The sequence below is a fragment of the Staurois parvus genome, unplaced genomic scaffold (genome assembly GCF_062004578.1).
Source record: "Staurois parvus isolate SC_StPar_1 unplaced genomic scaffold, SC_StPar_1.0 ptg000321l, whole genome shotgun sequence".
Classification (NCBI taxonomy): Eukaryota; Metazoa; Chordata; class Amphibia; order Anura; family Ranidae; genus Staurois; species Staurois parvus.
The window spans coordinates 11,815,514-11,831,073 of record NW_028318117.1 but is presented as its reverse complement, the minus strand read 5'-3'; the positions used below and the strand labels follow the sequence as shown (position 1 = coordinate 11,831,073).

Genomic DNA, 15,560 nt, shown 5'->3' with positions numbered 1-15,560 from the left:
TTGGACTCCAGTTTGGTAGCGGTTCAAAAAGAGTCAGTGGTACTTATAGTATGGCAGCTGTCCACTGGAGACCTTGACAGGGTCCAAGGAAAACCAGCTTATAGGGAGTAAAAGGATGGGAAGGCTCAGTTAACTGTTACTGCCAGACAACTTAGCTGAGTGAACTTCTAACTTTAGTTTACAAAGAGTTAAAACCCAGGATTAACCATCTGTCCAGACTTCTCTTGCACAATAAATATAAGCCCTGATAAAGAGGGAGCATAATGTGCATAACACTCAAAATGTGCTGTCGACTCTTAAGACAGTTTAATAGTGACAAATAAAGATTATTTATTAAATATAAATTATAAAACACCTCATAGTTGTCATAAAATTCTTGGAAAGTTGCCTCCGCAGTTTCACTAGAAAACTGAAACACATTCTCAACTGAGTTTGTCTAATCTGCAAAATGGAACAGAACTCTATGTCTAGGTAGCAATTTGTTTTATTTTTATATTAATAATTTTTTTTTTTTATAGTTTTACTTTTAGCCAGAGTTATACAAGTTAAAAATACCTAAAACTGTGCAACTGAATAAAAACTTTCATTTCTTATATATTTACATATATAATATTTATAAAATCTGGTGATAGATGAGACCTGTAGTATAGACATATAGCAAACATTAATATCTATGCGTAGCCCTGTTACATCCAGGATACAAAGATAAAATTCATAGTAAACTCATTGCCCGGGCATATGTTTAGATTTTTCTCCATGCAGAAAAAGGCACAGTCACAAAAATATCACTTATTTCTATATGTTAATAGTAAATTCTCCTAAAAATCATTTTATTTTCTGCAGTAAAACATGTAAACAGCTATACAGGTATGGCCTACCTGTAGACATCTTAGGATGCAGAACATCATTAATGCCAGTAAATACAAGTTTACAAGTTGGCTCATATAAATGAGCTTCTGAAGACATTCACTGATAAATATGTAAAATCATCATTTCAGAAACTGATCAGTAATTGAAAAGATATTGGAAATTAAAGTAGCCTTGTGGTTATCACATGTTGCTTTGCAGTATTCCCAAAGATGAACAACTAAGATTTGTAGCCTGGAATGGCAGATTAAATAGAATAGTGGAGTAACGTGCATAGCATTTAGTCCCATACCTTCATTTCTGTAAAGGTATGAGTATGTTTACTTACATATTTGTGACAGATATTAATAGCTCTTGTGCTCCTTTTATTGAATGCCTAATGGTGAAGGGGGTATGAAATCTAGTCAAGTTGGGTAATAATGTCTTCTCATCACTTCGGCCCACAGAATATCTCTCTCCGATCCCTACTTCTCCTTATCACTACTCTTTCCTTAGAGACCAGTGCTAACAGTGAAACAGTTCTAATTAATACTGATCACTTGTTATATCTGAATGTTTACATAGTCTTGTTGAAAAAAAACACAAGTCCATCCAGGTAAACCAAGCAAAAGGAAAAAACATTATATAATCCTGCTGTATGTACATTCCCATACCCACAGCTGTTCCAGAGGAAGACAAAAAAAAAAAACGAAAAAAAGGATGATCCAATTCACTCCAGCAGGGGAAAAAAGCCATCCTGATCCCCCAAGAGGCAATTGGATATTCCCTGGATCAACTTTACCTATAAATATTAGTATCCAGTTATTATATGGGTTAACCTGGGAAATTCAGAAAAAAATTATTTGCAGAAAAAGCACAAATGCAGTTATAAATAGTTGATTATATACAGTATCATTTTTTGTATGAGCTTTTTAAAAAAATATTTCCCCATAACATTCTGTGCCTTTAACAGGAAAAGGTGCATGCTTCTAAAAATGTCTGGTTCCGTGTTTAGTGGCCAAGAAGTCCAACAGTGATCATTCCCCCCCATACATGCATAAATCCTACTTTGGTTACATTCAACACTGTCACCTAAAGTAACCTCTTATTTATCCAAGTAGGGTAAAGCAAAAGGTTTCCATAACTTTCATCTAGATTAGAAGCAATATATTCACCTTTCCTTTTGGCCCCCCACTCCCCGGGCCCTAGGGAGAAAAAAAATTCTGGCATTTCCAGGCATGGGGCAGTATGGGATTCACTTCCCCTCCCCTAGATGACAGTGCTGGTGCCTCATCATTGTCCAAACAGTGTCCCAAAGCCCTCCCTTCACATGCTTGGTCAGCTGTGTCAAGACTTGGACATCCACAGGTAAATGCGCCGCGTGTGGCTAAAGATGAACAACAGTGGCATCTGTCAGCCCATCATTAGTTTATATAGGCTGACCAGCTGCTGCTATTGGCATGACTTAGTCATTCCAAAAAAACTGAGTAAATGCAGTGAGTGGAGGGTTAAAGCAGATTAAACTCCACTGCCCATACCCAGGGTTTTTGGCATAACGTGCAAGTATGCACAGTTTATTTGCACATCATCACAGCGTTACCTGCCAGAGGGACTCTTCCAACACTGCAATGTCCTTTATTACTTTGTTGCTGCCACTGACATCTTTCTCACTTTTCTACAAAGTCCCATATCATCGCCCATCTTGACATCCTGCCCTGGGATGAAGCAACTCCCCACATATGCACACGGGAGTTAATTAAATTCCTGTGCCTGGCAGATGCTGGAATTGTACACTAAGCTGCACATAAAATCCCAATTCCAAAAAAGGTGGGATACTGTGTAAAATCTATATAAAAGCAGAATTCTTTGCAAATCTCAGAAAGCCATATTTTATTCACAATAGAAGAAAACATATCAAATGTTTAAACTAAAAAAATGCACCATTTTAAGAAAAAATGTCATTTTGAAATTGATGGCAGAAGCACATTCAAAAAAGCTAGGATAGGGTCATGTTTACTATGGTATAGCATCCCCTCTTCTTTTCAAAACACTCTGTAACCGTCTGGGAACTGAGGAGACCAGTTGATGGAATATTAGAAGAGGAATGTTGTCCCCTTCTTGCCTGATATAGGAGTCTAACTGCTCAACAGTCCTGGGTTTTCTTTGTCATATTTTTAATTTCATACATTCAATTGGTGTAAGGTCTTGACTGCAGGCAGGTCACTTAGGCAGCCAGATTCTTCTACTACAAAGCCATACTGTAGTTATAGATGCAGTATGTGGTATCGCATTGTCCTGTTGAAATATGCAAGGTCTTCCCTCAAAAAGAAGTCTGGATGAGCGCATACGCTGCTTTAAATCCAGGATATATCTTTTAGCATTGCTGGTGGCTTCCTAGATGTGCAAGTTGTCAATTCCATATACACTAATACACCCCCATACCATTAGAGATGCAGGCTTTTGAAGTGAACGCTGATAACAAGCCAAAAGGTCCCTTTGCTTAGTAGTCTGGAGGATGCAGCACCCATAGTTGCCAAAATGCATGTCACATTTTGATTTGTCTAATGACAGAACAGTTTTCCACTTTGCAACAGACCATTTTGAATGAGCTTTGACCCAGAGAAAATGGCAGTGTGCAGACGTGGCTTCTTCTTTGCACGATAGAGCTTTACCTTGGATTTTTGGATGGCACGGTGAACTGTGTTCACAGCCCATGCAGTGATGTCCATCACAGATTCATGCCTGTTTTTAATGAAGTGCTGCCTGACAGCCCGAAGATCACAGGCATCCAATATTGTGTTTCAGCCTTGTCCCCTGCGAAGAGAGATTCCTCCAGATCCTCGGAATCTTTTGATGATATTATCTACTGTGAATACTGGTATATTAAAAGTCTTTGCAATTTTACATTGAGGAACATTATTTTGAATAGTGTTCAACGTTTTTTTGACACAGCTTTTCAAAAATTGGTGAACCTCTGCCCATCTTTACTTCTGAGACACTATGACTTGCCAAGATGCTCTTTTTATACCCAGTCATGTTACTGACGTCTTGCCAATTAATCTAATAATTTTCCAGATGTTTCTCCAGCTCTTCCTGGTTAGTGCCATGTACTTTGCCAGCTTTTCATTACCCTGTCCCAACTATTTTTAGATGTGTTGCTGCCATCAAATTCAAAATGACCATATTATTTTTTCTTAAAATGGTACTTTTTCTCAGTTTAAACATTTGCTATGTTTACTTTACATTTAGAAAAAAAACATTGCTGGCAGAAAATTTGTACAGTTTATTGGTAGTTTTTGCTCTGATTGGAATTCTTTGTTAGGACTCACTCACATTATCTACGGTGACCTGTGTTTTTTTTTTTTATACTGGATAAATGCAGATCACTGCTATTGTTTTCTATGTGCCCTGTTGACACCAAAGTGCTGTTGTGATGTGGTGCAATGCAGAAAAATGCAGCACTGGACTGCACTTAAAGGCACTGCATGTCACCACATAGCAATACGACACACTATGCTGGTGTACAGTGACATTGAAGTCTCACTATATGACACTTCAAATAAAGTTAATAAAAAAAAAACATTAAGTAATGAGATGCTCTGAAATGTGATTTGCACTGCTGTGTGAACTGTCTCTAGCCTGCACTGTAAAAAAGCTGCACTGTATCATGCAAACTTTTGTGAACCTATCCTTAAAGCAAGCATCTGATTGATTGATTGATTGATTGCTATGTTCAATCAAAACATGCTGTACCTCCCTTCACATGAGGTCCAGGCACTCAAAAGGTTTGTGATGATAGGCTTTGTTTCTCATTTTGCACCACAGCTTACATGTAAGTGTTTGTTCTAAATGTAGTTCAGTCATATAATCAGTTTCACCAGCTAATTCTAGTGCAGGTTCATGATCAGGGGCTGTGTTTCATCTGCATTTTGCATTTGAAGCAACAAGAATGGATCTCAGTAGGACCTGCTCCATCCAAAGAAAAGCAAAGTAGATCAAATGCAGCCTCAGAACAGTCTTGCACAAATGTAATGCCTGTGAAGTGTTTCATTTATTTAGATCAAAGCAAAGCTAGTGGTCATGTTGAAGGTGTTTTTACAATCATGCAAGTGATAAAACACCTTTAAACTTATAGAACCAGACTTAGTTTGATGCGGTCAACTACTATAGGCTACTACGCCATTCAAGTAAATAGAAATCTGCAGATCTGCGATTAAATTGTGTATCAAATGCAAATCAAGAGCAGGAAAACCAAGCCCATCTACACAAGCCCCCATACCATATGTTGCCTATTGTAAGAACAACAGTTTTAAGGGGAAATCTGTCATGATTTTGAGTGGATCCAATCTGGATTTTCCATATTGATATAGATCCAGCAAAAGACATGATAAAGGTTATGATCCCTGAGTAGGGAATGTCAAGGCCACATTATAAGAGGGCAGTTAGGAATAAAAAAAAAATTTCCATGCTGGGGTACAGAAGGTCTGTAATGTTGCATTTGTGTAAGAAAAGGAAGTAATTAAGTTATAGGATTTCCTCTATTTTCATGAAAGATCTAATAAGGCCATTATGTGTCTATCCATTGTCTTCATCAGTACTGATATTACTGTAATTTACTGATACCAAACCACCTTCAGCTTCAAGAAAGCTTTGACTCTAGTGTACTCTAAATCTTGAATCTATAAAACTGCAGAAAATATTCTAGAGAGTGACATATACTATTTTTGCTCAAAGACACTAAAGGTTTTTTTTTAATTTAATAAAATGTGCATTAATATATTATCAATACTGGCAGCTGCAGGTGTTAAAATGGTTATCAGGTTCTACACGTGACTCCCAATTCTGTAATACTGAAATACATATTTTATTTAAATTCCCATGTAAAAATAGATGTTGTTTGGTCCACTTTTGTTTATATAATAGATGTAAACCCTAACTAAATTTCAGCCATTTTTTAAAATCTTTTGTTGCATTTCAGCACTGCTGATCTCATGTAGACTCACTGGGGGTTATTTACTAAAGCTAGAGAGTGCAAAATCAGGCTCACTTCTGCAAAGAAACCAATCAACTTCTAACCTCAGCTTGCTCAATTAAGCTTTGGCAATAAAACCTGGAAGCTGATAGGTTTCTATGTAGAAGTAAGTCTGATTTTGCACTCTCCAGCTTTCGTGAATAAACCCCATTCTGTCTACATGTACTCCAGCAACTGCTGCATGCCATTTTTCAGGATGGGTAAACATATTGAAAATGACTTTGAAATATCATTAACAAGTTAAAAATAAACATATTGTAGTAAAAGGGTTTGCTTCTACTTTTAAGAATTTTTATAGCTATTGTATGTTTATATAAATAGCAAAAAAAAAAAATAATAATCAGATACATATTTTTGAAAATTTGTAGCAAAGTTTTGTTATTTTAATCTGTATATTTTCAGGTGAGAGGAATAACGTTTACTGCTGTAGTGCCTTCAGGAGGAACACAGCTGAGTGCCATTTGCTAATTAACATTGTAGCAGCAAAGGTATTTTTTTCCCTGAAAAGGTTTTTCAAGTATTTTAACCCCTGCATTGTTCTTTATTTTATCCAGCCCAGGAGGACTGTTAACCGAGGTTTATGTTATCATTTGAGTCTAATGCTGACCATAGACGGTTCAGCAGGAACCAGGTGAGATTCGAACCATGTATGGCCAGGCTGAATGTACCCAAGTTGATCCATCGATCAACCTGGGTACAACTAGCCTGCCAGATTTTACATGCGATTTTCCCTAGCAGCTAGCAATAATCACAATGTTCTACCAGCAGGGACGATTTCACCCGCTCCCCACCACCCCCCAGCCCCCCGTGGTTGCCTTAGTTCACTCTATCAGCTTCAGCAACTAGAGGGATTAGTGGACCTGGGAAATATGGGTCTAGTGTGCAAACAATGCTCACCTATAATCCCCCAAATAGCAGTCCTAACCTAGACTCCTTGAGTATTGATCTATACCTTCATCTACTAAAGTGTCATGCTCCTAAAAGGACTATGGGGAGATGGAAGTACAGCCCACAGATCTCTGAACCTGCTTGTATTGGATCACTGGAGAGGACAATGAGCTGTAATATACAAAAACACACTTATCTATCTCCATTCTTAAAAGGAAATACCATTTTCCTCTACATTTCTGCCTCATAATGTCCTACAAATAGTTTAAGCTTTCACTCCATTCACCTTTAGGTAGATATTGGCACATTGGATCACTCACTGGTTTATTTCACACAGAGACTGTGGCAGCCATCTGTATTGTAGCCATTACAAGGATATCCCATTCTGTCTGTTATTTAATGTATTTCTCATTACAGAAAACTACAGAAGAAGCACTGACAGCTTTTCTAGTGCAAGATAAGAGTGATTCCCTGACAGAGTGAATTAGAATTTTAGTAGAACAAGCTCATTGATGTAGTCGGGTAAGAAGTTATGCATGATTCAGCCTACCAACATTCTACCATAACTGAAATGTAAGTTTAGGGTGAACCAACATTCAATGAGAGGTACTTTATGTTTTGAGTTATGTAGGGTTGCACATTCAACATTTTTGTTATGATACACTGATTATATTACTTTTCTTTCCAGTTTTATTTCAAATCAGCTGTAATTACTGTAATGTGCTTTTGAATATTTCTTTAAAATGTCTGCACTGCTAAGAACCTTCAGGCTAACAGAAAAAAAAACAAGTAGACTAGCTAATATGGATAGAACTAGAATGTCTGGACACTTCCTCCTGCTCTGCAGTTATTCTCAGTATTAGATCCAACAAATACTACACGGAGATCACAGGGCTTACGCAGAGATTAGGTACTCGAGGACTAGAAGATCTGTGAACTGAGGACAAGGAAGTGAGTGCAATTAATAAGCTACAAACACATCAACATGTATCCACTTCTTTCTTTTGTGAAGTTTCAATGCAAGTGATAATTTAAATTTAATTTGTTATTTATATTATTTTATGTGAGATTTAGCATTCACTCTAGAACTAAATTACAAGTCAAGAACACCTCTAATGATTTATGATCAATTTGTTTAGATGTCTAGAAATGTATATAAACGTGATTTACTGGAATTATAACATAATGGATAAACTGTTCCAGAGATATTTTTGGTAAATAGAAAATTGTTTTAGATAGGCAGAAGCTGAAACACCATTGCATTGGTAAAGCAGATAAAGAAGGTGACAATGTCATCATTGGATTTTGGTGGAGATGTCAAAGTAGTTATTTTATAAGATTGGCTCCAGTCAACTTAGAGCTTAATAAAGATCTTAATTCACAACCCATCTCCTAAGTACTGTATTAAGCAGGTTACCAAGTAATTTTACATTAGGAAGTATCTTAGTTAGCTTTCTGGATGAGTAATATTATCATCAGAACCACTGGTAACCCGCTCATCTTGGTTTTCTGCTGAATTATCTTGATTTTCTAGGTCACTTAATTGTCCTTCTCCAAATTCTAAAATGGTTGGCAAATTGCCCTGTTTTGGACAACGCTTTTTGAGGCTAACTAAAAAAGGTTGCGGCAGTGAGAAGATGTCAACGTTATTGCCTAGGTCAATCCAAGTCATGCAGGGAAACTTTTTGCAGTCCTTTAACGCTTCTGTAATTTCCCTCAGGATGGCTTTTGTCAAACGGTTTCCATTAAGGGCCAGAGTGGTGAGGTGAGGAAGGGCACTAAGGACAGGCATGAGATGTACAAACATTTCATCTGTTAATTCGGTAAAGCAGAGTTCCACATTCTCTATTTCTTCTGACTTGTGCTGAAGATAAAGCATCACCCGTTCCAGATCCTTCATAGTAAGGGAGATTCCAGACAAATCTATAGTGCCTTCATTAGGTTTTCCAGCCAAAATTGCTTTTAAACTGTAGAAAAAACAAAAACAGAATATTAAATAAACAAAATACACATTAAACTTCACAAAGTTACATGTAAACGGTATCTCATTTCTTCATCTATTTAATATGTATATAAGTGCTGGAAACATATGTCAAACACCTTAACATGAAAGTAAACTTATTTTTGAAATGTTAGAGGGAGCATTTAGATATGTTAATTATGTGTAAGCAGTAACCTGAAATAGTTTTCTTTTTACTTGAATTCCTCCTGGAAATGGCAAATAGAAATACTAGGGGGTGTTTTTCAAAGTGATTTATCAGCAAAATAAAGAATGGAGACATGGGTGGATGGGGGATTCCCGATTTAAGCCATCGGTTTGTGGGAGGATTGTTAATACTTTCAGTTATGCATTTTTTCTGAAGAAAACCCTGTGGGGTGAGATATCTGGTGTTTTATGCTGCTATTTATCCTTCAGTCAGAGCAACAGAACATAGCCTAGGTTTTAATTTATGTTGAAAAAATGATTTATGATGAAATAACGGTGATGCTTTCATAAATTGTTCTTAATGGTTCTAAAAATGAACCTTTGGGGTAAGATATCTGGTATTTTATGCTATTTATCCTTCAGTCAGAGCAACAGCACAAAGCTTAGGTTTTAATGTATGTCAAAAAATGATTTATGAAATAACAGTGATGTTTTCATGAATGGCTCTCAGTGTTTCAAAAATGATTCAACTTACGAAATTACATTAAAAATGCCTATAAACCCACATCAATAAGTGAGTTGCTAGGCCTTAGTTTCTTATTGAATGTTTAATAGGTGTAATCAGGGCTTTTTTTTCTCAAGAAATAGGTGCAGGAACTCAACCAATACCCCCCCTACACCAACACCCCCCATCCAAACCACATGATATAATGGGTGTAGTCAAGCTTCACTAACAGTGGGAGGGTCTTCAAGGGGCAACAAATACCAGGAGTGCATTACATACACAGTGCAGAGTTTGGGGGGAGGGGAGAGGGGGGTTACACAGAGTGCAGAGTTCAGGGGTGAGCTACGTTCAGAGTTCAGGTTGCGCTACCTACAGAGTTCAGTGTTGCACTGCGTACAGAGTGCAGAGTTCAGGGGTGAGCTACGTTCAGAGTTCGGGTTGCGCTACCTACAGAGTTCAGTGTTGCACTGCGTACAGAGTGCAGAGTTCAGGGGTGCGCTACATACAGAGTGCAGAGTTCAGGGGTGCTCTACACACAGAGTGCAGAGTTCAGCCTTCTTCCACAGCTGCTTACTTCTGCATTCCCCATCTACATCTCACTTTCACCCCTCTTCAGCTCTAACCTCTGCATGCAACCACCCCCCCACCCCCCTCTCGACTGTCCCCATTCCCCCCCTTAAAAGCTCCACCATCTCCACCATTTCCGCATATCTTACTTTTGTTGCTGTATTAAGCTAAAGCACCCAGCCAGCTCTAGTACCTCCCAAACACTGTAGATGGCTCTGCCTTTCTCACTTGTAGGGAGATCATCCAGTGGGAGTATGAGCATCCTAACATCTGACACCTCCCTTGTCCCCAACATGTACTCAGTGGAAGCTTTGGGAAACATGCTGTCATTTATAAACACAGATGCCGGACTCCTGTGTTTGAATGTGATAGTAGTGAGCAGGGAGTAGAGGGCCTGAGCCAGAGGTGGTGGAACTGAGTTCCACCAGGTTCCAGTTGAAAAAAAGCCCTAGGTGTAATACAAGAGAGTACAGTGGTTGCAATCACGCAGATACCATACCATGAACAAGAGTATTCAAAAAGACAGGATCAATTGACTGCTGGGGATGGAACATACAAACATAGGACAGCAAGTGTCGAAAGGGCAGTAGGATTTATTTTTTATACAGCTGGCATATGTTAACGCTAGGCCCCAGTATCATGTAGATCTTACTCAACACATTATAATGAGTTGGGCTAAAATGAACCAAAAATCCTCCCATGCAATTAGTGGGAAACACTGTAGAGTCTTATTGAAACAGAAGGAATTTACAGGTCCATCACAAATTCAAAAATGAGGAGTTTACCTCCAGAACCACTTATTGCACTGTCTAATATTATAGAGCCATTTACTCCACTCTGCATAAGTGTGCAAATATTACCGAAATTGCTATGTTTGTCAATGATTCTGTGACTTGCAATGTTAATATTTGATCACTAACTACAAAAGATTTTTTTTCTCTTCCATATGCACTATATTGTACTAAAGCCATGCTATCTTTATCATTAGCATTATTGCAGTATTTTACAGTGAGCCAGAAATCTATGATGGGCCTAAGGAGATTATGTGTACGCCAGAGAAAGTGCATTAAAATAAGGAACACTAACAGAAGTGCAGAGGGGAAGCTATAATCCTGTCGGGTTACAGCTAAGCTGCTTTGATCCATAACGGAAGGGTTAGCAGTAAAGATATAATTTCAAGTACAGATAAAATGCCACCTGCTCCCAAATCAATTACATTGTAAGAAAAATGATAACCATTCAAGAGAAAATAAAAAATAAAATCTGAATTTTAAAAATGCTCAAATAAAAGCCAAGACAAAACCTTACTATTATTATAATAATACAAAAAACTGCTTGAAAGATTTCCCATCTCCTGTAGAGATGCAGGGGGTCAGAGAATGGAACCACAGCAGGGGACATAGCCATGTGATACTCCCAGACATGTCAAATGATTTACAGTCTGACAAAGGCTGTAGTGCTTGAATGAAGACAGAAACAGGAGCCACCAAAGAGGTGGCTATTCTTTTGCAGGGAATTGGCATTAAAGTGGTTCTAAAGCCTGAAGGTGTTGTTTGTACCTTAAAGCATTCTCTGCATTAGGGCTAGTTCACACCAGATGCAGTCCAGTGCATTTTGTTTCAAAAATGCATGCACAGTGTTTTCCATGTATTCAAATGACCCTAGTTCACACCAGTGCAGTCAGTTCCAGGCAGTTTCTGGTGCAGAAAAAAAGTAGAACATGCTGCATTTTTTTCTGCACAGAACTATACTGAAACACAGCAAAACACATACAAAAACGCACCAGAACGGAGTGTGGCATGAACTGTATCCGGAATGCATTGAGAGTGTGTTTTTGTGGTGTGAACTGGCCCTTAAGGTAAAAAAACCTTCAGTGTGCTGCTCCCCTTCCAGCTGCCTTCCCTTCCCTCATACTTACCTGAGTCTGATCTCAACCCAGCACAGGCACAAGTGACCCCAGAGCAAACGGCTTGCTATGGGGGCACTCATCAGGGGGCAGGTAAAGGGGGGAGTAGGGAACAGCCCTGGCGAGGGTCCCAAAAAGAGGAAGATCGGGGCTGCTCTGTGCAAAACCACTGCAGAGAGCAGGTAAGTATAATATGAATATTATTTTTTTTTTCAAAATAATGTGAACCTTTACAATCATTTTTAAAGCTGAGGTTTAAAAGAAAAACATTTTTTTTTTTTTTAGAAATCATACTTCCTTAGGTGGATGCAGCATTGGTGCGATGCTGCATCTATCCCCCGCCGGCACTAAGACTGAGAATTGAGTGATTAAAGACCGTTGATCACTCAGTTCTCAGTGAGTAGAGAGCTGGTGACTGTCAGTCACCTCTGCCTGCTCTGTCCCACATTCCCCTGCGCTCACTGAAGCTGTGGAGGAGGCGAATCGGCTGGCTCAGGCTCTTAGCAGATCGCAGAGAGGCTGCCCAGGTTTCAGGGTGCATACTGACCATATTGTCGGAATCTTATCCCAGCCTGGACCGGCTCTGTGATGCTAGTCATCAGTGGGCTTCAGCCCGCTGTCTGCTGAAAACAGTTCACAGGAGTGCAGAATAAACTGTACCCCTGTAATCCACAGGAGAAGTACAGCCAAATGAGCTTTGACTCTACTTCTCCTTTAATCTTCCTTCTCTTGTCCCTTCTCATCATCATTCTAGACAGGGGCTGTAAGGCTGGGTTGGGAAAGGTCTGGATGATGCTGGATGTGCTCCAGCCAAAAATTGAGCCAGGACATTCATGACTTGCTGCAGCTTGTAATGAACACAGGGAGAAACTCACAGTGTGCAGTTATATCCGAGCAAGCCATTTAGTACAGATGAGGAGGCAGTACAACTGTGGAAGTCTGAAGGTAAGGTTGGAGTTCAGCTTTAACATTTTAACTAACTTTTTGAGCAATGATAGTGCAGTTCAAGCTGAACTCCAGCCTTACCTTCAGTCTTGCACAGTTGTATAAAAACTACTCTTCTGTACTGATACTTATTTTACTGCATACTGTGAGATTCTCACGTTATGAATTAGAAGTGGCAGCAAGTCAGAAAGAGACCACCTAATGTCCTGGATGGAGGATGTCCTGATATAGTATAGTATGAAAATGCAAAGATTTTATATAAAAACATCATTAGCGTGTTCTTGGGGTGGGGAGGGAGGAACCACGGAAGGCAAAATATAAGCTGATTAAACTTCATCTTTAAGTGTTTGCTGTTCCCATATTTCTAGGACAGTTCTTATAGACTGAAGTCTGTGGTGAATGTCAGTACAGCAAACAGTACAGTTGTCACCACTGCTAACTGACTTGTGAGATAAGAGGATAAACCTTCCATGGAGGGAATTATATTCTTCTGCTAAGAGAGCAACAATCCAGCACTGTGAAGTCAGAAAGAAGAAGCTGTCTATGTAATGAGCACAGCATTAATGCAAAATATTTACACTACAAGTGGAAGTTCAGCCAAAACTTTTTTTCTGAGTTTTGGAAAGCGTGGGGAAGGGATTAGAAGCCCTGGCAGGTTTTTACTATAAAAATTAGATATAAAATGAGAGAAATGAAAATGAGAAAAAATCTAACCAAGCAAAAAAAAAAAAAAAGTTTTTTTTTTTAAGTACAGCAGGGGCGACCCCTGTCACATATCTATTCCTATCCCTGTTGCCAATTTTCTTTACTTCTTGTCAGTGGGCCAGGAAGGAAGGCAAATTATTCTAGTGGAGCCCCTGAGGGCCCGTTCACACTAGAATGTGGTTTCCCGCGTCTCCTGTGCGATCTGCAGCGGGTGTCAGTGCAAAGTTCACACCCCATCACAGGGCACAAGTGCAGTGCGTTTGCCTGCACCAGATCACATGGTACAAAAGTACCATGCAATCCGGTTACAGTGTGTTTCCAAAAGTAGTGCATGCACTACTTCTGCTGCGGTGTGGTGCAGTGCGATTTCAGCCCATCGAAAATGAATGGGCTGAAATCAAAGCACAAAAACCTGCATGTGAATTGCACAGGAACACACAACGCATTCCTGTGCTATTCCCTGAGTGAACCAGCCCTGATGGCAGTATAAACCAGGCAGAACATTTTATTTTTTTATCCAAAACTAGCAAAAAAAAAAAGTTTTTGGCTTTACATACTTTATGTTATAGTGGCCATGCTTGCTTTGACTTTTTTTTCTAATCAATCTGCAATTTGATCAGAACAATCAAATCTGCCAAAAATGTAATAGCCATAACGTCTCTTCTGATCAATTTAGATTCAGTTACTGTTAGATTCGATCAAACTGAGTCGATTGGCCAAGGTGGAAAATATTGTTTATCATCGATTTATAAATACGATCATATCTCGATCAGTGAAAATTTTAGATTACATGGTGGAAACAGAAACAATCAATAACCTACATTTTTAAATTACGATCTTAAAGTGTTACTAAACCCAGGATCCTGCATTCACTATATCTGGTCCCCCACAGTACACAAAACATGGAAATGCAATTATTTTAGGAAATATAAACTGCTAAATACCTTTTCTCATCAGCAGTTTAGAGCAGTATTGTGTAGTAGTATCAGTGTCCAGCTGAGCACTGGTCAAAGCTTGTAGGAGGAGTTTTCATTTTCCTCTCACTGCCCTGTGAAATTGCATAACCCCTGACCCTCTGTCTGGACAGTGCTGATTGGCTCTGTGCTGATCACATGCACTCTCCCAAGAAAAAGATAAGAAAAACTCTCTAGCAGTACACACCAAACTGAGCATGTGCAGAGTGTACCTAAGGCTGTGTTCTATCAGGAGATGAAATGGGGAATGTGGAAGAAGGGGAGGATCAGAGAAGACAGGATCAAACATCCTTTTTACACAATGCTGATGATTAACCCCTTCCACAGTGAGTATAACAAGCATGCTTTACTGCATATACAGACTCATTTTACTGTTGTGAGTTTAATAACAATTTAACTTATCAATCGAAATGCACTTCCCATATGTGGCATATCGATCAAATAGATTGTCAACTATATAGATTCATTATTTAGATCAGAAAATAAATCAATCACTTATCAAAGTCTGTATTGCCACCATTAAAAAAAATTCATATACGTGTATGTAAGACTACATAGTACTCAAATTGGACTGGATTTCTACTTCAAAAACAAGAAATGGAGGCCTGGGATAGTAAACGTCATCAGGCTATTGCTGGCTGTTCTGCATATTGAACAAGAGCAGCAGCAGAAGAGATAAGAATTGTGTATTTCTCCTTTAAACCATTCTGAAAGATTCTCTTTTTTACTAAAGCATTTAATCATGCTGACACCTAATCATTGCATGCTTTTTGTTGTGCTCACATTAGAACTGTGCCTGTTTTCTACTTCTTTGCTCAGCTTGCATTTCACAATAGTTAATGGCTTTGAGTCCAACTGAGAGTAAAGAACACAATAAATGATTATCATTATGATGATAAAAATTAATCCTATTACATTCTTTCCATCCTTTGATAAATGTAGTGTGCCGCTTTCCTATTTGGGGCAAGTCGCTCACCCCTTTATCAGTATTATTACTAGTACAAAAAGTCGAAGAACAAGGGAGCAAAGAGGTCAGTAAATAGGGA

General features: G+C 38.7%; 1 protein-coding gene across 1 annotated transcript in view; it reads right to left on the bottom strand.

Moving 5' to 3' along the window:
- Window positions 1-305: 305 nt before the first annotated feature.
- Window positions 306-15,560, bottom strand: part of LRRC75A (leucine rich repeat containing 75A) — a 458,606-nt gene continuing 443,351 nt past the window's right edge. The window contains exon 4 of the mRNA XM_089683806.1: window positions 306-8,733. Within this exon, the coding sequence (XP_089539932.1) occupies window positions 8,214-8,733 (520 nt within the window). The 3' untranslated portion in view covers window positions 306-8,213. The remainder of the gene's footprint in view (window positions 8,734-15,560) is intronic.